Source organism: Oncorhynchus gorbuscha, linkage group LG19 (assembly GCF_021184085.1).
Source record: "Oncorhynchus gorbuscha isolate QuinsamMale2020 ecotype Even-year linkage group LG19, OgorEven_v1.0, whole genome shotgun sequence".
NCBI classification, from domain to species: domain Eukaryota; kingdom Metazoa; phylum Chordata; class Actinopteri; order Salmoniformes; family Salmonidae; genus Oncorhynchus; species Oncorhynchus gorbuscha.
The window spans coordinates 43,929,752-43,952,478 of NC_060191.1; the positions used below are offsets into that span (position 1 = coordinate 43,929,752).

Here is a 22,727-nt window from a genome sequence, read left to right on the forward strand (position 1 = left end):
TGTTTTAAGCAAGTTTGTTGTTTTTGATGTGCTTGATATACCTTTTCTCTGCAAACTCTGCGCTTCTGGCACTCCAGGCAGGCTCAAGCAAACCTTCAAAGTATTTGAAAGATTTAAAACACTATTTGAACCCAGATCTGATTGATAGCAGGGTTCAAAATCCTTTAGGTGTTACCAGAGTCATTAAGCCATTCACACATTGTGAGCCCCAAATAAAAATCTTGTAATCGGTCTCTCTCTTCCTCAGGGATCGTAGTGGCATTTTCTTTGCATTGTCATTCAGACTCATATCAAACATCTCCAATCTAAAATCAAATCTAGGGTCGGCTTTCTATTCCACAACAAAGCCTCCTTCACTCACGTCGCCAAACTTACCCTAGTAAAACTGACTGTCCTACCAATCCTCGACTTCGGCGATGTCATCTACAAAATAGCTTCCAATACTCTACCCAGCAAACTGGATGCAGTTTATCACAGTGCCATCCGTTTTGTTACTAAAGCACCTTATACCACCCACCACTGCGACCTGTATGCTCTAGTCGGCTGGCCCTCGCTACATATTCGTCGCTAGACCCACTGGCTCCAGGTCATCTACAAGTCCATGCTAGGTAAAGCTCCGCCTTATCTCAGTTCACTGGTCACGATGGCAACACCCACCGTAGCACGCGCTCCAGCAGGTGTATCTCACTGATCATCCCTAAAGCCAACACCTATTTGGCCGCCTTTCGTTCCAGTACTCTGCTGCCTGTGACTGGAACGAATTGCAAAAATCGCTGAAGTTGGAGACTTTTATCTCCCTCACCAACTTCAAACATCTGCTATCTGAGCAGCTAACCGATCGATGCAGCTGTACATAGTCTATCGGTAAATAGCCCACCCAATTTTACCTACCTCATCCCCATACTGTTTATATTTATTTACTTTTCTGCTCTTTTGCACACCAATATCTCCACCTGTACATGACCATCTGATCATTTATCACTCCAGTGTTAATCTGCAAAATTGTAATTATTCGCCTACCTCCTCATGCCTTTTGCACACAATGTATATAGACTCTCTTTTTTTCTACTGTGTTATTGACTTGTTTACTCCATGTGTAACTCTGTTGTCTGTTCACACTGCTTTGCTTTATCTTGGCCAGGTCGCAGTTGCAAATGAGAACTTGTTCTCAACTAGCCTACCTGGTTAAATAAAGGTTAAATAAAAAAATAAAAAATTACAAGGGCCAATCTAATCTATATATTTAACTTGGAGAGGCAGGGGGATAGCTGGCGAGCTGCATGCTTGGTAAGCAGACAGAAATCGGAAGAAATTAAGGTCTAGTGAGGGCCAGATGATGGAGGAGGCAGGCAGTCACAGAAAAACAGGAAGTAAACAGGAAATTAAGACACACACGCACATCCCACCCATCCCCAGACCGATGCTTTAATGTTTTGCAGACAGTCTGGTACTCAACATCGACAATTGGTTATTCTGATGACTGTACGTTCTGCCTCTACTCACACAATCACAGGGGCATTGATCTTACCAGAAATAGGCCTTCACGTGTTCTTGGATCAACACCCATGTCTCTCCAAAATCGTCAGATTTCCATAGCTGCAAAAATAACAGAAGCGGGGGGGTGGGGAGTAAATGTAGGTCAGGGGCTCATTTGCACATGTTGACTCCAGGCTGCATAGAACTGGCAGAATGTTTGAGAGTTAACCGTTTTCCATCATTTCTGTTAAGCTGAAACGTAAATAAGTAGTTAGGAAAAATTCCACAAAATGTATTGTGTTTTTCAGAGAGACAGTTTAGTATATGCAGCTGTGACATTTAATTACTATTTGCATTATGAAATATTGGCTGTGTTTCTCTAGAACACTGTATTGTAAACCAAATGCTGTAGAGCCATTAGTCCACATAGGCATCTAACCCCAAACCAAAATGGTAGCCACAGAGCTACAGGCAAAGCGCTGATCATCATAATTAGACACCTCCTGCACAAAGATCTCCATTTCTATAGCAGTCAGTTCTATAGCAGTCAGTTGAGTACCTGTTTGTTGGGGTGGGAGCTGTCATAGCCCAGGACCAGGTTGGCCCTCTTGCTGTGCAGCAGCAGGTCTGTGGGCTTGAAGGGGATGGAGAACCCCTGGATGGTCTTGCAGAAGTCAAAGGAGTTCCAGAGGTAGCTGTTGGTGCTGTCTGCAAAGAGGTACTAGAACAAGAGAAGGACAAGACAGGCCAAGGTTAGGCTAAATACCCACTGGGGTCTGTTTAGGAGTGTTAAGGAATGTTAAGATAGAAATATATTGTGTAGAAGAGATAGGACATTCTTTCCTGTAGAACAGAGAATCATTCTTGCTCTATACATAGCATTTGTATTTGTACTTGCAACTTTCTAAACTGAATCAACCTGCTAAAACATCAAGTCTGACTGATTTCAACAAACTAGAATAGTAAGAACCGGCCTAATATCTCACCTCCAAATATCTCTCGTCTAGCTATTTCAAAAGACTGTTTTCAAACACCCCCCCCAAAAAAACTTTTTTTTGAGAAATTCAAAATAAATATTCAGAGATATTTAATTTGAAATGCCTAATTGCAAATTCAGATTACGTAATTATACAGGAGCTATAATCCCATTTTGTCAGTCCTTCCTTTGATCTATTTTTTTTAAACTGCCTTCCCAATAACTCCTATATTCTCAACAGCCTCCACTTGGAAACGGGACAAATACATTTTTACAAATTAGAAAAAAATGACAACAAAACAAGTATTCAACCCCTTTGTTATGGCAAGCCTAAATAAGTTCAGGAGTAAAAATGCACTGAACAAGTCATAAATTGCATGGATTCACTCTGTGTGCAGTAATAGTGTATGACATGATATTTGAATGACTACCTCATCTCTGTATTCCACACATACAGATAATTTTAAGGTCCCTCAGTTGATTAAGGAATTTCAAACAGATTCATAGAAAAATACCAGAGAGGTTTTCCAATGCCTCGCAAAAAACCTATTGGTAGATGGGTAAAAAAAAAGCAGACATTGAATATCCCTTTTGAGCATGGTGAAGTTGTTAATTACACTTTGGATGGTGTATCAACACACCCAGTCACTACAAAGATACAGGCGTCCTTCCTAACTCAGTTGCCGGAGAGAAAGGAAACCACTCATGGATTCCGCCATGAGGCCAATGGTGACTTTAATGGCTGTGATAGGAGAAAACTGAGGATGGAACAACAACATTGTAGTTACTCCACAATACTAACCTAAATGACAAAGGAGGAAGCCTGTACAGAATACATTTTCGAAAAGATTGCATCCTGTTTGCAATAAGGCACTAAAGTAAAACTGCAAAACATGTGGCAAAGAAATTAACTTTATGCCCTAAATACAAATCGTTATGTTTGGGGTAAATCCAACACAACACGTCACGGAGTACCGCTCTTCATATTTTCAAGCATGGTGGTGGCTGCATAATGTTATGGGTATGCTTGCCATTAGCAAGGACTATAGATCATTTGTTTACGATAAAAATCAAATTAATAGAGCAAAGCACAGGCAAAATTCTAGAGGAAAACTTGGTTGTCTGCTTTCCAGACACTGGAAGACAAATTCACCTTTCAGAAGGACAATAACCTAACTCACAAGACCAAATATACACTTGAAGAGGACATTGCATGTTCATGAGTGGTCAAGTTACAGTTTTGACTTAAAATCGGCTTGAAAATATGTGGCAAGACTTGAAAATGGCTGTCTAGTTATGATCAACAACCAACTTGACAGCGCTTGAAGAATAAAATAAAAATAATAATGTGCAAATACTGAACAATCCAGGTGTGCAAAGCTCTTAGAGACTTACCCAGAAAGACTGTAATCGATGCCAGAGGTGATTGTAACAAGTATTGACTCGGTGAGTGTGAATACTTATACACATGGAAACATGAAATGACCCCGGGAATAGAACATCGGTCAGAGATTTAAAAAAAATAAAACATTCAAAATGGGTGAATCCTTCTTTTAAATAGGCAGATCCGTAACCAGTCAGACCTAAGTGGTATTATGGACAGAGAGGAACTGATCCTAGATCTGTACTCCTACTCTGAGAAGCTTGCTAAATACGGGCCCTGAATTCAAAAGGGAAAGCTCACAGCTCAATGTGCAGATGAGAAGAAACCACTCATTTCCCATCGTGACCATCTCCATGATGTTGGGAACATGTTGCAGACTGAGAGGGTGGAGTCCTCCAGCTGTTATACCAGGCCGCCCTGCCTCGCTCTCTGGAGTCCACCTGTCTGCAGACTGATGGCCCAAGCCTGCAGGGCTCACAAGGCAGGCCACACGCGAATGCCTGCCTGCCTGCTAATGGAACAAACTGCGTTTCCCATGCACCCTTACACCTTGCAATAACCTCCACTGGGCTGAGTGCCAGGGAGAACGGCTGGGGGCGGGGCCAGGGCTATGACTCACCGGCACACAACGAGACATAATCGAACACGGCACCGCACCACACCTCAAGGCACTTCATCGAACAATCTCGAGCTCATGACTGATAACTACGCATGTACACAAGCACACACACACACACTATACAAGTAAATCAACCCTAATAAACCACAAGCTCAATAATGTTATGTGCCTTGCGCTGGTTGTGCGGAGATGGGAGAACAAACTAAAAAGAGCTATACACTCAAACTTAGAAAACATAATAAAACTCCTATCAGGGCAGTCTTCGATATAGAGAAGGGTCTTCATACAGTGTGTCTTATCATACTGTACACTGAGTAGACAAAACATGACATAGCTTTCACCTGGTCAGTCTATGAAGTTAAATCCACTTCAATCAGTGTAGATGAAGGGGAGGAGACAGGTTAAAGAAGGATTTTAAGCCTTGAAACAATTGAGACATGGAGTGTGTATGTAAGCCATTCAGAAGGTGAATGGGCAAGACTAAACATTTAAGGGCCTTTAAACGGGGTATGGTAGTAGGTGCCAGGCGCACCGGTTTGAGTGTGCCGAGAACTGCAACACTGCTGGGTTTTCCATGCTCAACAGTTTCCTGTGTGTATCAAGAATGGTCCTCCACCCAAAGGACATCCAGCCAAATTGACAATTGTGGGAAGCATACGAGACAACCTGGGCCAGCATCCCTGTGGAACACTTCCGACACCTTGTAGAGTCCATGCCTGACGAATTGAGGTTGTTCTGAGGGCCAAAGGGGATGTGACTCAATATTATGAAGGTGTTCCTAATGCTTCGTACACTCAGTGTACGTACCTCTATGGTCTTCAGCCACTTACCCTCTTATTGTCAGCGGGGCTGTGGTAGAACTGGGAGATGACCTGCTTGTTCCCCTCTTTCTCCTTCTCCCCACTCAGCTGAAACCTCTCTGAGATGGGGGAGAAGCTGGTTCCATAGTCATAAGACACGTACACCTACCATGTGACAGAGGAGAGAGGAACGAGGTGAGAACATGGAAGTCACAGTACATGGTAAACAAATGAAATCCACTATCGCTGTTCTTTTTGTTGTGATGCTTTTTGGACAGGAAAAATGATTTTTGATGAAGGACATTTCTTGTAGAGGACAAAATCATTTTAGAATGAGTGTATTGGGAGGGGGGCCATTAACTGACTGAGTAAAAGGAATCAAAGCATTTAGGCAGTAGCTAGACTTTCCAGCTACAGACTTTATCTACGGAGAGAAACACAATACTTGGGAGAAAGCTTTGTCCATGTTAAGTGACTAGAGAGTTTAGTGTTCCGTTCTGTTCCCTCCTGTCCTGCAGATTCTACCAAAGACAATATACGAGTGAGGTCAGAGCTCTCAGATTCCCGTCAGAGTGCCAGAGACCGAGGATCTCAGACCACAGAGAACAGCACACAAAGACCACTGAATCCACAATGCTGGCTGGAAGTTATATCGAGGAGCGTACTGAACTGGGAGCGGAGAGAGACACAAAACTAACAATTCATGTACAAATAAACTGTCCTTCACCAGCGGTATCTCTGCGGTTTAGTATCAAACACTTTTTTTTGCAAATGGCATTACATCTAAAGTTAATTTCATTAACCCCTTGAGGATCGCAGGAGGTCCTTCTTACACTGTGCACAAAAGCAGTGGGAGGTGCTTGGGTTACTATAAGCTGAGTGTGAATAACAGGCAGGACAGGGAGCTGATAACATCAAAAGAAGACAGAGTAGAGAGAGAACTATTTTTGGTGGTGTAACAGATGGAGGGATTTATCCGAGGCTCAGTGAATCTGATCTGTGAGAGGAGAGGAAGCACACGGCCGGCTGGCAGGCCACGGCGCCATCTCCTTGGCACAGGAGAACAGGTCCGGGCCCCGCAGCACTGACAACACGTGGCCTGTCACTGTCACTGACCAGATGGGCGCCCGCGCACACAACGCACATGCATGCACGCACACAAACACACGTGGATACACAAAGACAACATGACACAGTCAAACTGTGGTTAACATGGCACTACCATTTCTGCCATGGTAACTCGAACAAAGGAGTCTACATTTGAAATGGCAGAATCATATGTGTGTTATCTGAATAGAGGGAAATGTGAATTGAGAGGGAAGAAGATTCAAAAGTGGTTCAAAACAACATGCAGGCGCCAGGCTATGTGGTGGTGGGTAGGTTCATGGATGTTATTCTGGTGCCATATCACCATCCAACACAGAAGGTATGTGACTGTACTTGCAGGAAATGTAGGCTACTACATTATTGTGCTCACGGGAAGTGTACTACTGTACTCGCAGGAAGTGTTCTACTGTATGCGCAGGAAGTGTACTACTGTGTACTCACCGAGCTAGTCTTGGGACCTGCGGCTCCGACACTGTCTCTGGCCAGCGCCACAATGACATTGCTCTTCTCCCCGGCCCAGTGCACCACCATCTGGTTGTGGGAATCGTTCAGGTTGGCCTGCAAAGAAAATCATATTCAACTGACCTGTTGTATTTTTGTTCTGTTTGGTCAAAATGCAGCTCAACTCAAGAGTCCAATGAATTAAGCGACTACCTGATCAATTACAGAGGCTTTTATATCTGATAAACATCCTTGGACCGTATCAACTGTGTTATGAAATGCTATTATCAGCTAGACATTGTGATGATTTTGCTGGGTTCGCAGCACCTGCTTAGCTGGTAGAAGTCAGTGAAAGGTTTGCTGTACCTTGTCTGGCTGTGTCTGGTGTATTGAACAGGGCTGTTGTGCTTCTCTTTATTCATCCTTTTAACCAGTTAAGCTCACTGGCGCACGTTACTATGGCAACGGACTTCGTGGTCTTATTGTTATGACCTTGTGAGGAGCACCTGGCTAAAGGCTCCCATCTGTGTGTGTGTGTGTGTGTGTGTGTGTGTGTGTGTGTGTGTGTGTGTGTGTGTGTGTGTGTGTGTGTGTGTGTGTGTGTGTGTGTGTGTGTGTGTGTGTGTGTGTGTGTGTGTGTGTGTGTGTGTGTGTGTGTGTGTGTGTGTGTGTGTGTGTGTGTGTGTGTGTGAGAAGAGAGAGACAGTGAGCGAGAGAACAAGCAGTGAGCAGCTTTACCTCACATCGCCCACTTTCAGAGGCCTTCACTGTGTCCATTGAAACAACACAATGCTGCTATACTAGGTGCTTGTGGTAGATGTAGTAGTGTAACAGCAGAAGGCACAGGTCAAACAAACGCCAACGCTCCATTGGTGCAGCTCTGACATTAAGATCTGTGAAGTGTGTGAGTCCCACAAAAAAAGTATGTCATTTTAATTCCCACTGCCGTTGCCTCTCATACGAGCGCTCCTCTCTCCCATTCTTCATTTATCATTCTGCAGGGGGCTGTGGCTCTTTGAAAAGCTCGGTTTTCTCCCTTTACTACAGTATTTCTACAGACTTGCACTGTTGACCACACAAAGACTGTCATTTCTGTCTAAATGATGAACAGACGTTCCTCTTCTTTCAGTGGTAACTTTACACCCACTATTGGTACTACGGCTTGTAGACTTAGTAATGGAATGTGATTTCTGCCGCAAATTGCTACAAAACAGCCTGCAAGGGTTTGTTGTGTGTGTATAAGCATGATTTCAGCAGGAACATTGTAATACGGTAACCCATTCCGTGTAATAACGTTCTCATTCGCTGAGATAAGAGTTCCAAAATAGTAGAAGAACACTTCTACTAACGGGACTTGTCTAATAAGAAACGTTCATTCAGAACGTGTTAAAACATTTCACTACGGTGGGCCCTACTGAACACATCCCAGGAGGTCAGGAGGCTGAGATGACTCTGCGGGAAATCTCAGAGCCGTTTAAGCCTCGTTGCCCGCCGACCAGGTAAAAGGGTGCCGGCGTGGTCCTCCTGACACAACTGAATTGGGAGAGTGATGGCACTGGTAAACTGCTGCAAATGGCATCGTGAGACACAATCTATTCATCTCGCCGCGCTCGATAACAAATCAACCATTAACAGGTAATGACGTGAGCGTCACTCAAACCATCTCCAGCTACGTGAAGCATTGGACTATGCTTGGGGTTAGGGCCTCATAAACTCACTGTTGTCCGTTTGGTCCCAAAAGGCCTGGCTACCATTCGCTAAATCTCACAACACAGCTTTTAGGGTAGATGGGACTGACTGTAACTGCCTTCTATTTAGATTTGTGGTGAATTAATAATAGGTCTAATCACTGTGTCTTTAAAGTCTTTGTGTGTAGACATGTTGGGCTACCTCGAGCACAATGGCATCTCCTATTGCTTGTGGTCTTGCAAGTGATTGACGTTATTACCAAAGACAGTGCAGCATGAAGAGGCTATAACTGCTTCTCCAAAATAAATCCCTGATCACACTTGTAGGCGATGTCATGGCGACGTTGGCGAGCAAAGCTCATGCGTATAAACACGTAATCGGGTCGAATGGTCGTCTCGTGCCAAACTGGGCATGTGCAGGCCCTCAAATCAAAGGCACTCCTTCGATATGGAGTAGTTTTTGACAAAAACGTGTCAGTTTGTCACTTTCATAAGGTTGGAATAATAACATTTAACTACTTAAGACATTGGCTCGGATCTCGGTTTTGCCTTTAGATTGAGAAAATGAACAAGTAAGGAAGAAATTTTCACTTCGGTCATTGACTTCTCAAACCCCAAATACCAGCCTGGTCTGTTTGGTCTGTTTTGTAAGCGTTCCCGGATGTCTCTGATGTCACAGAGGCCTTGAAGTAAATGTTGGGCCCGAAAATGTGCCTAACTTTGATAATAGCGTCCTGTTTAACACTGCCAAATGATTTTTAGCATAGATAGTCATGATTGCTAGTATGCTAGTTAGAGGATAGAAAGTTGCAAAGAAAGAAGTGACCCTGTACATTAAAAAGACAACCAGCAGTCTTCACCAAGCAAGTCCCAGGGATTCTAAAAATACAAATTCCTTTGCATTAGTGCATTGACGTAAGCTCTGGTATCACCAGACAAGACTGAAATTATTCAACACCAAGTCAGGAAGAACGCAGGCCCATTTCTCCTTTATTTATTTACTTATTTTTTTTTATAGACCTGGCCAAACCTTGAAGGAACAGTAAATTAATCTGTCCATAGCTCAAGGCTCGTGCTCCTTTTGCACTAACCGGGCGAAGCTAGATTAATATCAGTTGCAAAACATCATCCGAATGGAAAAGGAAGTATGCAAACCATGCGTTACAAAAGCCAGGAGACACTTTCGTGGTACCAAAAACAACATTCTCTCCTTTTCTCTTCTCATGTACCCTCCTTTCTTTGAGAAGCATGGTTGTGTTCAGTGGAGAGAAATTGATTTGAAACGAGTGAAACAGGGAGGTTGGCTAATACCTGAACTTGTCCAAGAAACGCTCCTTTTCTTTTACCGCGGCAAAAACGGTTTTGTGCCCTACTAAACGCGACCCTGGCGCTACCACGTCAAATCGGTTTCCTCAACAACAACAAGCAAAGAACAAAATCCAGTCAAATAGGGTGAGTATACATCTCCCCCATCAAGTTTTCCCTCGTTATTCAAGAGAGCATAATGAACCACGGCTGAAAGAGTGTCACTGTTGGAGCAGCACTGAACCGCTGATGATACATTTGCATTTTCAAACTACCAGTGTGTATTTTTGGCTGGATGCAGCACAATCGAGCCACTGTCCTCTGTGACAGTCATGCCACACTTTATTTAATATATATACATACATACACACACACACACACTGGAAGATGGCCAACTAGCTGCGACAGGACCTGATGTAAATGTGTTATAGGCTAGATGTTTATCTCCCCATGGTGTAGTCTGGGCTCGGCTATGTTATATAAAAGGGCTGCCCTGCTCTGTGGAATCTCTGAAGTGGGCTCCTTGACAGAGACTAGAGAGTCCTTCTTCACAAGGCTGAATGATAAGTGGGTTAACATGGCAGATCATGGTGAATGTCTCAATGCTGTTGCCAGCTGAAGAGTAGCCAGCCAGCAAAACATTAGTGAGTGCCTGGCACATTCTTTTGGGGTAAAATGTGAGAAACAAGCTTGAAGTGAGACTTGAAGTGAACTTGGTGTGTGTGTGCGTACACATTTTACTATATTTGTGAGTACCAGAAGTATTCACTTTAGTAAACCAACACAAATTCAGAGAAGTTAGGAACATTTTGCAGATCCACAATTTTGGACATAGGGGTTATGTTTAGGATTAGAGTTTGGGTTAGGGGTTAAGGTTAGGGTCAGGGAAAATAGGATTTTGAATGGGAATCAATTGTTGGTCCACAAAAAGATATACAATACCGGTCAAAAGTTTGGACACACCTACACATTCAAAGGTTTTTCTTTATTTGACTATTTTCTACATCGTAGAATAGTGAAGAAATCAAAACTAATGAAATAGCACATATGGATTCATGTAGTAACCCCCCAAAAAGTGTTAAACAAATAAAAACATATTTCTTATTTGAGAATTTTCAAAGTAGCCTCCCTTTGCCTTGACGACCGCTTTGCACACTCTTGTCATTCTCTCAACCATCTTCACGAGGTAGACACCTGGAATGCATTTCAATTAACAGATGTGCCTTGGAAAGAAATTCCACAAATGTACTTTTAACAACTTAATGAGTTTGAGCCAATCAGTTGTAACAAAGTAGGGGTGTGGGTGGTGTACAGAAGATGGTCTTTTACCAAATAGGACTATGTCCATATTATGGCAAGAACAACTCATATAAGCAAAGAGAAACAACAGTCCACCATTAAATCAAGACATGAAGGTCATTCAATTCAGAAAATGTCAAAACTTTGAAAGTTTCTTCAAGTACAGTCGCAAAATCCATCAAGCGCTATGTTGAAACTGTCTCTCATGATGACCGACACAAGAAAGGAAGACCCAGGGTTACCTCTGCTGCAGAAGTTCATTAGAGTTAACTGCACCTCAGATTACAGCCCAAATAAATGCTTCACAGTGTTCAAGTAACAGACACATCTCAACATCAAAATGTTCAGAGGAGAATGTGTGAATCAGGCCTTCGTGGTCGAATTGCTGCAAAGAAATCACTACTAAAGGACACCAATAAGAATAAGAGACTTGCTTGGGCCAAGAAACATGAGCAATGAACATTAGACCAGTGGAAATCTGTCCTTTGGTCTGATGAGTCCAAGATTGCGATTTTTGGTTCCAACTGCCGTGTCATTGTGAGACGTAGAGTAGGTGAATGGATGATCTCTGCACGTGTGGTTCCCACCGCGAAGCATGGAGGTGTGATGGTGTGCATTCTGCAGCGATATGCCACCCCATCTGGTTTTCGCTTAGTGGGACTGTTTTTCAACAGGCCAGTGACCCCAAACCCACCACCAGGCTGTGTAAGGGCTATTTGACCAAGGAGAGTACTGATGGAGTGCAGTATCAGATGACCTGGCCTCCAGAATCACCCAACCTCAACCCAATAAGATGGTTTGGGATGAGTTGGACCGCAGAGTGAACGAAAAGCAGCCAAAAAGTGCTCAGCATATTTGGGAACTCCTTCAAGACTGTTGGAAAAGCATTCCTCATTAAGCTGGTTGAGAGAATGCCAAGAGTATAAAAAGCTGTCATGAAGGCAAAGGGGGGCTACTTTGAAGAATCCAAAATATATTTTGATTTGTTTAACACCTTTTTGGTTAACACATGATTCCATGTGTTATTTCATAGTTGTGATGTCTTCACTGTTATTCTAAAATTTAGAAAACAGTAAAAACAAAAGAAAAAACCCTGGAATGAGTAGGCGTGTCCAAACTTTGGACTTGTACTGTAGCTGCGTGTGTGGTGTGTTCGTTCCTTGGAAGGTTAAGTTGGTTCAGCACAAACATTCATTCAGCTCCAGGTGATTTATAGTACAGTTTAAGTCGAAAGTTTACATACACTTAGGTTGGAGTCATTAAAACTCGTTTTTCAACCACTCCACAAATTTCTTGTTAACAAACTATAGTTTTGGCAAGTCAGTTAGGACATCTACTTTGTGCATGACACAAGTAATTTTTCCAACAATTGTTTACAGACAGATTATTTCACTTATAATTCACTGTATCACAATTCAACTGGGTCAGAAGTTTACATACACTAAGTTGACTGTGCCTTTAAACAGCTTGGAAAATTCCAGAATATGATGTCATGTCTTTAGGTAGCTCTGACAGGTTAATTGACATTATTTGAGTGTACCTGTGGATGTATTTCAAGGCCTACCTTCAAACTCACTGCCTCTTTGGGAAAATGGGAAGAGAAATCAGCCAAGACCTCAGAATAAAAATTGTACACCTCCACAAATCTGGTTCATCCTTGGGAGCAATTTCCAAACGCCTGAAGGTACCACGTTCATCTGTACAAACAATAGCACGCAAGTATAAACACCATGAGACCACGCAGCCATCACACCACTCAGGAAGAAGAAACATTCTGTCTCCTAGAGATGAATGTACTTTGGTGTGAAAAGTGCAAATCAATCCCAGAAAAGCAGCAAAAGGACCTTGTGAAGATGCTGAAGGAAACTGGTACAAAAGTATCTACATCCACAGTAAAACAAGTCATATATCAACATCATCTGAAAGGCCACTCAGCAAGGAGTTAGCCAGTGCTCCAAAACTACCATAAAAAAGCCAGACTACAGATTGCAACTGCATATAGGAGCAAAGATAGTACTTTTTGGAGAAAATGTCCTCTGGTCTGATGAAACAAAAATAGAACTGTTTGGTCATAATGACCCTCATTATGTTTGGAGGGAAAAGTGAGAGCTTGCAAGACGAAGAACACCATCCCAATCATGAAGCACGGTGGTGACAGCTTCATGCTTTGGGAGTGCTTTGTTGCAGGAGGGACTGGTGCACTTCACAAAATAGATGGCATCATGAAGATGGAAAGGTATGCGGATATATTGAAGCAACATCTCAAGATATCACTCAGGAAGTTCAAGCTTGGTCGCAAATGGGTCTTCCAAATGGACAATGACCCCAAGCATACTTCCAAAGTTGTGACAAAATGGCTTAAGGACAACAAAGTCAAGGTATTGGAGTGGCCATCACAAAGCCCTGACCTCAATCCTATAGAAAATTTGTGGGCAGAACTGAAAAAGCGTGTGCGAGCAAGGAGGCATACAAACCTGACCCAGTTACTCCAGCTCTGTCAGGAGGAATGGGCCAAAATTCACCCAAATTATTGTGGGAAGCTTTTGGAAGGCTACCTGAAACATTTGACCCAAGTCAAACAATTAAAGGCAATGCTACCAAATACTAATTGAGTGCATGTAAAATTCTGACCCACGGAGAATGTGATGAAAGAAATAAAAGCTGAAATAAATCACTCTCTCTGACATTTCACATTCTTAAAAGAAAGTGGTGATCCTAACTGACCTAAAACAGGGAATATTTACCGTCAGGAATTGTGAAAAACTGAGTTTAAATGTATTTGGCTACGGTGTATGTAAACTTCCGACTTCATCTGGCCTTGACAGACTAGTGAGCTGAAATACAGCGCACACACACACACACACACACCAGAGCATTGAAAATGCCCTTTTTGACAAACCTTTTCCACATCTGTATTGTTTACCTTCTTTACTGCAACTTGCAGTGAATTCACACCAACTCCTAACTGTAAGTGAGTGTTAAGGGTCAAAAACTAGTCTATGGTTTTCGTCCTGAACGGATCTGTCAGACTGTAGTGAATGATATACAAACACAAAAGAAACCAATGAAATGGATGAAGGGGACCACGCTGGTATAGCTTGCCAATGCTTGTTCTCTCGCTCGCTGTCTCACACACACACCGATAGGCCGATATAGTGAATGAGCAACAAGGTGTCTAATACAACTGCAGATATTCAACCATAATTTCTTCATTACGGTCAAAGATGATCAGGATTGTTCAGGATTGTTTACCAGTGCACTTGTTTTTCACCAGCACTCACTTCACTGCAGTTAGCAAACAGTAATTGTTCTACTACATTAGGCCTGATCTCTTGAAACTCAACACATAACCGCAAACATATGTATCCTCCTTGCTCACACAGGCTCATAGACGTGGGCTAGATGACATGCATCAGAACGAGTCCAGGCACCAGACAAGTCTAGTCAAATGTATTCATCAAGGCTCCTTACGTGTGACATGATGACCACTATTTCATGAGGAAAATGAGTAGAGCCAAGCATTCCCCAAGCCAGACCAAACATCACCATGGCACTGAAATAGTGTTCTTATGCACAAACCCTGTTTGATATGTTGCCTGTGTGTCCTGTGGCAGGCAACCAGATCCTGCTTGCAGTACACCTTCAGAGTGTGTCATGTAATTTCCCTGGAGATGTTTGTGAACTGTGGGAAACCATTTACTGGATAGATTGAGCAACTTCAGGGGTGTGTTCAGTAAGGCACGCCCTAGCAAAACAAAATCACTATTGGACAAGTTCAGGTATGACTTCCGCGTTTCGCTCTGTTTCAAGACGTTCTGTCTCTGCTGAACACAACCGAGACACTAGACTAGAGGCTTGGCTCGCTTGTTTGTTTTGAGTGAGAATCTCAACTGGCAGATGCTCGAAACAGGTTTCAGTCACACTTCGCACTTGAATTTCACAATCCAGCCCCCTCGAATGCTGCCTCCACCGCAAGTCAAATCAAATTGTATTTTTCACATGTGCCAAATACAACAGGTGTAGACCTTAACATGAAATGCTTACTTACAAGCCCTTAACCAACAATGCAGTTTAAAAAATAAAGTAAAGAAAATATTTACTAAATAAACTAAAGTATAATTTTCAAAGTTGTTTTAAGTAACAATAAAATAACTATAATGAGGCTATATACAGGGGGTACTGGTACTGAGTCAATGTGTTAGTCAAAGTACAGGTTAGTCAAAGTAATTTGTACATGTAGGTAGGGGTAAAGTGACTATGCATTGATAATAAAACAGCAAGTAGCAGCAGTGTAAAAACAAGGGGGGGGGGGGTTCAATGCAAATAGTCCGGGTGGCCATTTGATTAATTGTTCAACAGTCTTATGGCTTGGGGGTAGAAGCTGTTAAGAAGCCTTTTGGACCTAGACTTGGCACTCCGGTACTGCTTGCCATGCGGTAGCAGAGAGAACAGTCTATGACTTGTTTAAAGGTCTTACTCACATCGGCTATGGAGTGTGACGACACAGTCATCCAGAACAGCTGGTGCTCTCATGCATGCTTCAGTGTTGCTTGCCTCAAAGCAAGCGTAAAAAGATATTTAGCCCATCTTGTAGGCTCGCGTCACTGGGCAGCTTGCAGCTGGGTTTTCCTTTGAGGTCCGTAATAGTTTGCAACCACATCCGACGAGCATCAAAGCCAGTGTAGTAGCATTCAATCTTAGTCCTGTATTGACGCTTTGACTTTGATGGTTTGTCTGAAAGCATAGCGGGATTTCTTAGAAGCGTCCGGATTAGTGTGTAGTTTTTTATTTTATTGTTATTGTAATAATGACAATTACAACAATACTGACTTAATATAATACATCAATAAAATCTATTTAGCCTCAAATAAATAATGAAACATGGTCAATTTGGTTTAAATAATGCAAAACCAAAGGTGTTGGAGAAAGTAAAAGTGCAATATTAGCCATGTAAGAAAGCTAAAGTTTAAGTTCCTTTCTCAGAACATGAGAACATATGAAAGCTGGTGGTTCATTTTAACGAGTCTTCAATATTCCCAGGTAAGAAGTTTTAGGTTGTAGTTATTATAGGTATTATAGGACTATTACTCTCTATACCATTTGTGTTACATTAACCTTTGACTATTGGATGTTCTTATAGGCACTTTAATATTGCCAGTGTAACAGTATAGCTTCCGTCCCTCTCCTCGCTCCTCCCTGGGCTCGAACCAGGAACACAACAACAACAGCCACCCTCGAAGCAGCTATACCCATGCAGAGAAAGGGAAACAACCACTCCTAGGCTCAGAGCGAGCGAGTGACGTTTGAAACGCTATTAGCGCGCGCTAACTGGCCAGCCATTTCACTTCAGTTACACCAGCCTCATCTCGGGAGTTGATAGGCTTGAAGTCAGAAACAGCGCAATGCTTGACGCACAACGAAGAGCTGCTGGCAAAACGCACGAAAGTGCTGTTTGAAGGAATGTTTACGCGTCTGCTTCTGCCTACCACCGCTCAGTCAGATACTTAAGATACTTGTATGCTTGTATGCTCAGTCAGATTATACGCAACTCATGACACGCAAGATAATATCTAGTAATATCATCAACCATGTGTAGTTAACTAGTGATTATGATTGATTGTTTTTTATAAGATAAGTTTAATGCTAGCTAGCAACTTACCTTGGTTTACTGCATTCGCGTAACAGGCAGTCTCCTTGTGGAATGCAACAAGAGGCAGGTCGTTATTGCGTTGGACTAGTTAACTGTAAGGTTGCAAGATTGGATCCCCCGAGCTGACAAGGTGAAAATCTGTCATTCTGCCCCTGAACGAGGCAGTTAACCCACCGTTCCTAGGCCGTAATTGAAAATAAGAATGTGTTCTTAACTGACTTGCGCAGTTAAATAAAGATTAAATTAAGGTGTAGTAAAAATAAATAAAATAATCGGCAAATAAGGTGTCCAAAATACCAATTTCAGATTGTTATGAAAACTTGAAATCGGCCCTAATTAATTGGCCATTCCAATTAATCGGTTGACCTCTAGTTGGGATATGTACGCACGGTCACTGTGGGGATGACGTTGTTGATGTACTTATTGATGAAGCAGTGACTGAGGTGGTATACTCCTCAATGCCATTGGATGAATCCCGGAACATATTCCAGTCTGTGTTAGCAAAACAATCCTATTGCGTAGCATCCGCGTCATCTGACCACTTCAGTATTGAGCAAGTCACTAGTACTTCCTGCTTTAGTTTTTACTTTTAAGCAGGAATCAGGAGGATAGAATTATGGTTAAATTTTCCAAATGGAGGGCGAGGGAGAGCTTTGTACACGTCTCTGTGAGTGAAGTAAAGGTGGTCTGAAGTTTTTTTTTCTCCTCTGGTTGCATGTGACATGCTGGTAGAAATTAGGTAAAACGAATTTAAGTCTGCTTGCATTAAAGTCCCCGGCCACTAGGAGCACCACTTCTGGATGAGCATTTTCTTGTTTGTTTATGGCCTTATACAGCTCGTTGAGTGCGGTCTTAGTGCCAGCGTCGGTTTGTGGTGGTATATAGACAGCTACGAAAAATATAAATGAAAACTCTCTTAGTAGTGTGGTCTAACCAAATCAAACTTTATTTGCCACATGCCCCGAATACAACAAGTGTAGACTTTACAGTGAAATGCTTACTTACAAGCCCTTAACCAACAGTGTAGTTCAAGAAGAAGAAAGTCTACAGCTTATCAAGAGGTACTACTCTCTTAGGTTTCTACTTCCTTTCCTCATTCTTTTGAGCTCATTATCAGGAATGAACTTTAAACCAACATTCCACATTCCTTACTTAAACTAAGAAACTGATTAATTGTATCCACATTTCACACACACTGACAACATCCGATTCAGATTTGTACAATCATTACATTTAAAGGGAGAATTATATCTATATAGGATATATCTATATAGGTTAGCATTTCACTACACTCGCATTAACATCTGCTAACCATGTGTATGTGACCAATAACATTGGATTTGTTTTGATATGGCTAGGGATGGGGGACTGAAAGCTTACTTAAACTTAAATGCCAAAATAACAGCCACACAGTTTCTACCAATAGGCTACCTTATCACTAGTTGCTACAAATAGCCAACCTTATTTATTTATAAACAAATAAAGTACCTTTTTGTGCATTTTTGGCAAACAATTTGTGCATTTTCGCTGCAGCACCTTTAGAAACATCTAGGCTGAACCCCATGAGTGCCCTGTCTAGTGAACAAAGCTATTTAATCCCTGAAGATATTGGCTTTCCTCTACTGTCACAGAAGAGACACCGACTGTCCAGAACAAACCATGACATCTGACCAGCAGAGGAATTATTTCCAAAGTTGATCACATAAGCAACCCTGTCTGTTCCAATTCGAGGTTGTGTGGAATGCAGTGCAACCACCAGTGACTTTTAGTTTCATTTTAAGGAATACTGAAGAGCTGACTACCTTAACAAATAAGAAATCACATTATGGAGCTACTCAGCAGTGTGACCCGACTCTTACAGACTTGATATCATTGGCCACTTTAATAAATGGAACACTAGTCACTTTAATAACACCATTTTAAGAATGTTTACATATCTCGCATTACTCATCTCATATGTATATACTGTATACTACACTATCTATTATCTATTGCATCTTAGCTGCTCTGTCACTGCTCATCCATATATTTTTATATTTATATATTCTAATCCCATTCCTTCACTAGAATGTGTGTATTAGGTTTTGCGGTGGAATTGTTGATGTCACCTGTTAGATACTGCTGCACAGTCGGATCTAGAAGCATAAGCATTTCACTACACTCGCAATCACATCTGCTAACCATGTGTATGTGACCGCTAAAATTTGATTTGATTCATCATACACAACAGCCCCAACATCTTACAGAAATCAATAACAAAAATATAATATACAAAGACTGCCATTATTGGCTCTTCGCAATATTTCCACCATCCAATATGGCAAGCATGTCCACATGGGGAAGACTATAGTGGCAGTCTTGGCTAATTAGAATTGTGTTGTTGTTCACTGTCATCAACTGTGTGATTGTGGTGACATGCTGTGATCAAGGGGTTTCTGAAAAACTGGTCAAATAAAAATACTGCATTAGTTTGGTTAAGAAGATAATTCAAAGACTTCGTGCAATACATGTGTGTGTAACAGTCTGTTGGTAGACAGTAAAACGGAGGGTTTGTTTACTAGATGGACTGACGTCATTGAATAGGCAGTGCTTTCTTTATGCCAGTTCTTTCTATGGTAGCTCGAGCCTTACATCGGGGAGAAAAGCGCCCGCCATGGCATCGCATGCTGAAAGGGGACGGTCTGTGTTAAAAAGTCTAAATGCTATCTCGCTACAGTGGTACTGATAATCACACACGGACTACTGACTGGCTATTTGCTCTTCACCTCTCCTCGTTCAAGGGTCGTGCATGAAATGAGAGCCATACAGCAGGATTCCCCAACTGGCGGCCAGCGGGCCGAATTTGGCCCACGGGTGGTTTTATTTGGCCCCAAGTTTGTTTTTGTTTTTTATTAAATGCTCCAAGTGATTTTTATTTAAGAAATCTGTTCTCAAGTATTCACACATATAATAGAGATACACTTGATCGTATACAAACGTAAGCCAGGTTTGAAATGACGTTTTAGTCAAACATTATATATGTTGTGGCTTCTTGCGGTCAATTTGCAGTTTACAAATGATTTGTAATTATGTTCAGGTCCCCGACCATCCACACAAGAAAAAAATCGTCCCGCAGCTGAATATAGTTGACGATCGCTGACATTGAGGTTTCTGAGTTCCGTTACTAAACTAGCGAGGTAGTTAACGTTAGCTGCTAAACCTAACTAGCTACTGTAGCTAAATGTAGATAGCCTGACGAGAGATCAGCTAGCTAGCTGCTTTCAGTAGAATTTTAGTGACACTGGAAAAGTAATGCATTACCTGTCCATACACCTTTGGCACGGGTGGTTGGACTGCACTCCGCCGAATGCGATGCTGATACATGCCCGAAACTCTGTCTTCCCTTGCATTACGTGCAGCTCGTCGTTTCGCATCGGCGCCTATTCCATGGATACATTCTTCATTTGCGTTCACCGTAGAAAAACCCCTGTCCTGCAGTAGCAATAACCGCTGGTCTCGATGAAGACGAAGGGTGGAGGAAAATGTACCAGGAGCGAAGAAAAATAACAAATATATTGTAAACCTAAGAGGGGACAGCATCTTGACTGTCTGTCTTGTCGCCATGATTGTGTATGTTTCGTTTGGGTAACTAGAAGTGCTCCTTCGAGAGGCGATTGGAGTAAGCGTAGGAGGCACCCCCATCATCCCCCTCTCCTAAGCAAAGTATGCTCGTTGCATTGGGCAAGTTCGTTTTGCATGTCTCGGTGCGTCGTGTGGGTGGAGATTTCACTTAAGGACCAATGGAATGTCTAAAATGTATAAACTCCGGACATCACGGGCACCGGGCAATGGAAAATGAACTCGCCCGTTGTTAGCGACTTTTTGGTATATTGAATGAGTTTACAGTTGTGGATGCACTTGAAAAATATGATATACAACATGATATACAACCAATTATATATATATATATAATTGTATACAACACTACATGGCAAATCCTTACACATGTACCAACCCCCAAAAATCTGAATGACAAAAATCTAAAAGGTCTGAAGGACAACGTTCAAACGGTCCAAAATAAACTAATGAGAAGTATAGACCTACTCAAGCTCAGCCGTAGGACGCACATTGGTCTTAATCTTGTTGTACATGAAAGAACTTGCCCCCAGTTACCTGTCTTGTTATTTTAATTCTAGTAGAGACTCTCACAGCCATCACACCAGAGCCAGTGTTGTTAGGTTATAGCCTTTTTATAAAATGGATTAAATTGTTTTTCCCCTCATAAATCTACACATTATACCCATAATGACACATAAAAAAATGTTTTTTAGATCCTCTCAAGCTCTGTCAGGTTGAATGGGGAGTGTTGCTGCACAGCTATTTTCAGGTCTCTCCAGAGATGTTTGATCGGGATCAATTCCGGGCTCTGGCTGGGTCACTGAAGGACATTCAGAGACTTGTCCCAAAGCCACTCCTGCATTGTCTTAGCTGTGTGCTTAGGGTTGTTGTCCTGTTGGAAGGTGAACTTTCTCCCCAGTCTGAGGTCCTGAGAGCTCTGGAGCAGGTTTTCATCAAGGATCTCTGTACTTTGCTCCATTCATATTTGCCTCGATCCTGACTAGTCTCCCAGCTGTTTCTGCTGAACAACATCCCCATAGCATGATGCTGTCAACACCATGCCTCACCATAGGGATGGTGCAAGGTTTCCTCCAGACGTAACGCTTGGCATTTAGGCCAAAGAGTTGATCTTGTTTTCAACAGACCAGAGAATATTTTCTCCTGGTTTGAGAGTCTTTAGGTGTCTTTCACAAACTCCAAGAAGGCTGTCATGTGCCTTTACTGAGAAGTGGCTTCCGTTTTGCCACTCTACCTTAAAGGCGTGATTGGTGGAGTACTGCAGAGATGGTTGTCCTTCTGGAAGGTTCTCCCATCTCCACAAAGGAACTCTAGAGCTCTGTCAGAGTGACCATCGGGTTCTTGGTCCCCTCCCTGACCAAGGCCCTTCTCCCCCGATTGCTCAGTGTGGCCGTGCAGCCAGCTCTAGGAAGAATTTTCGGTGGTTCCAAGATTCTCCCTCTTTCAGAGATCACCGTTTACAGGGAATGTTTGACTGGAACACTCTAGAAAGAATTTTGGTGATTCCAACTGTGCCTTGACACAATCCTGTCTTGGACAATTCCTTTGACCTCATGACTTGGTTTTTGCTCTGACATGCACTGTCAACTGTGGAACCTTATATAGACAGGTGTGTGTCATTCCAAATAATGTCCAAACAATTAATTTCCCACTGGTGGATTCCAATCAAGTTGTAGAAAAATCTCAAGGATGATCAATGGAAACAGGATGCACCTGAGCTGAATTTCGTGTCTCATAGCAAAGGGTCTGAATACTTATGCCAATAAGGTATTTTTAAAATGTATTTTTCTATAAATTTGCAAACATTTCTAAAAACCTGTTTCTGCTTTGTCATTATGGGGTAGATTTATGAGGATTTTCTTAAATTTCATCCATTTTAGAATAAGGATGTAACATAATGAAATGTGTAAAAGGTCAAGCGGTCTGATTACTTTCTGAAAGCACTGCATGTCAAATATTGTTATAACTAGCTCTGGCTGGGTTTTTATATTTGTATTTATTAAAGATCCTCTTTATTAAGGATCCCCTTTACACACTCTTCCTGGGGTCCAGCAACATTAAGGCAGTTATGTCCAATTAAAAATATTGCTTGACATTACATTTCAGAACACTTTACCCAAAACATTTAGTGTGTTCCCTCAGGCCACTACTCCACTATCACATATTTACAATACAACATCCATGTGTACGTATGCATAGAGTGCATGTCTTATCATGTGTATGTGTGTCTGTGCCTGTGTGTGTGTCTCTTCACAGTCCCCGCTGTTCAATTAAGGTGTATTTTTATCCTTTTTTAAAATCTGATTCTACTGCTTGCATCAGTTACTTGATGTGGAATACAGTTTCATGTAGCCATGGCTCTGTGTA

General features: G+C 42.1%; 1 protein-coding gene across 1 annotated transcript in view; it reads right to left on the reverse strand.

Annotated features, from left to right (window-relative positions):
- Window positions 1-20,453, reverse strand: part of LOC124004802 (sortilin-related receptor-like) — a 79,815-nt gene extending 59,362 nt beyond the window's left edge. The window contains exons 1-5 of the mRNA XM_046313613.1: window positions 20,046-20,453; window positions 6,804-6,920; window positions 5,286-5,420; window positions 2,036-2,197; window positions 1,529-1,596 (exon numbers count right to left, since the gene is read on the reverse strand). Coding sequence (XP_046169569.1) covers window positions 1,529-1,596; window positions 2,036-2,197; window positions 5,286-5,420; window positions 6,804-6,920; window positions 20,046-20,429 — 866 coding nt within the window. The 5' untranslated portion in view covers window positions 20,430-20,453. The remainder of the gene's footprint in view (window positions 1-1,528; window positions 1,597-2,035; window positions 2,198-5,285; window positions 5,421-6,803; window positions 6,921-20,045) is intronic.
- Between the last annotated feature and the right edge of the window lie 2,274 nt (window positions 20,454-22,727).